General features: G+C 40.7%; 1 protein-coding gene across 1 annotated transcript in view; it reads right to left on the bottom strand.

Moving 5' to 3' along the window:
- BLK (B lymphoid tyrosine kinase) overlaps positions 1 to 1578 on the bottom strand; it is a 46825-nt gene extending 45247 nt beyond the window's left edge. Inside the window, exon 1 of the mRNA XM_006884887.1 lies at positions 1471 to 1578. Within this exon, the coding sequence (XP_006884949.1) occupies positions 1471 to 1578 (108 nt within the window). The remainder of the gene's footprint in view (positions 1 to 1470) is intronic.
- Positions 1579 to 1907: the final 329 nt, after the last annotated feature.

Genomic DNA, 1907 nt, shown 5'->3' with positions numbered 1-1907 from the left:
AACAAGTGATTGCAAAGACCATGGCCTGTATCAGACGCATCTTAGTCTCCAGAGAGACACCATTGCTCTTCAGTACTTTGGATATTGAGCCTCAAATCAAAGAAGACTACTCACTGCTTGAATAAACAGATTTAATGTGTAAAACATGCAAAATAGGCTAAATGTTATTTAGGACTATATGCATATATAATAAAATGTAAAAAAAACCCCCAAACCCAAGGAATGATAAATACATTTGTAACAGTGGGGCCTTAGAGAGAGGGCTTCAAAGAATGAATTATTTTCTATTTTTTCTGATCACACAAGTGTTCATTTTATTCTTTCTGCTTGATGACATATGTGTCACAAATGTTCTTTTGTTTTCATTCCATGTTTATTGAATACAGTTTTGAAGTAGCATTTTGTAAAACGTTATATTTGATATGGTTCCATTAAAAACATAAACAGATAATATATTGAAGAAAGGTCAGGAGACAGGAGTTCTGAGGTGCTAACTGATTATTTCTGGGTAGTGGAATAATAAGTAATTCCTTTTTCCTCAATATATATTACAGTCTTATGAAAGACCATGACCAAAGGGGGGGAAAAAATCAATCCATTTAAGACCTAATCTGGGAAAGTCAGTCTAAGTCAAGTTTCTTCATTTGCTCATTCATTAATTTACATGTTTGGAAAAGTAGAAGGTCATCCAAACAAATGAAGATCCTTAAGGAGATAGGTTGACAAAGTGACTGTGGCAATGGGCTCCACTATGTCAGAAATCATGAAGATGGCACAAGGAAGGACAGGGCTCAGATCTGTTGTTCACAGGGTTGCTGAGTCATGCTCAGCTTGATGACACCTAACAACACTAGTTGTTTCATAGGACGTGCTGTTGGCTTAGTGGGAAGGAGCTGTGCCCAGACTCCAAGATGTTGTTCAAATCCACCACCTGCTTCATGGGAGAAAGAAAGATGGGCCATGTGATTTACAGCCTCTGAAAACCCACTGGAGGGTCAGCTATGGATTGGTTCTAACTCAACCAAGCATAACAGGAAAACCTCTTACTTAAGAGTTCCTGTGTGGACAAATGGTGAAGCACTCGATTACCAGCTGAAAAACTGATGGTTCAAATGTACTCACAGGAGTTTCCGAGAAGTCACATAGCCTTGACAACACTATGGAACAGTTCTACTCTACATACACAGTGTTGTCAGGAGTGGGAATGAGACGTTGTCACATGCCCAGTCTAATGTTAACTTGGAAGCAGATAGATACAGTGTAGAGATTCATCTATAAAATGGAATTAATCATCACCACTCATATCAGATCACTGTTAGGTTAAAATGATGACGTCTTGGGCATACTTGACAACTTGTGGAGATGGAGTGAGCAAAACAGTATGCCGGGCAGGGCGGAAATAGTCAGCAGTCCTGGGCCACCACATAGTTCCATGATCCTCCCCGGCTCCGCATGGGCCCAATCACTCACCAGTGGTGGCAGTGGTGGTGGGCTCTTGTTCAGGGTGCTGTTCTTCGTGGGGCTCCATCGGCCCTTAGCCTTCTCCTTGACCTGCTTTTTGCTGCTCACCAATCCCATCCTGTTGGAGAACAAACAGCAGATTGATATGTGAAACAAGTAGGTTTGCAAATCTTCTCTGTGATCAGAAGCATTGTGTAGAAGTAGGAGGACTGAAGGCCTGAAAGTCAGAACATAAAGTTGGACTGACTTAGACAATCAACCATGTACTTATCTTTTTTCCAGAGCAAAGTGCCATGCCCCAGCAAAGAGAAAAGATTGAATTTAACACAAAGGAACCATCTGACCTGAGACAGGTGTCAGAAAATGACAAACTAAAGCTGTTAATAATCTCAATCTCTGTATCACTAAACTCAAGAGACAGTTGCCACAGCATAAGAAATTGTCAG

This window comes from Elephantulus edwardii, unplaced genomic scaffold (assembly GCF_000299155.1).
Source record: "Elephantulus edwardii isolate Elephantulus edwardi_28Jun2011 unplaced genomic scaffold, EleEdw1.0 scaffold00038, whole genome shotgun sequence".
NCBI lineage: Eukaryota > Metazoa > Chordata > Mammalia > Macroscelidea > Macroscelididae > Elephantulus > Elephantulus edwardii.
Note: the sequence above shows the minus strand (reverse complement) of the source record. Positions and strands in the feature narration are given on the sequence as shown.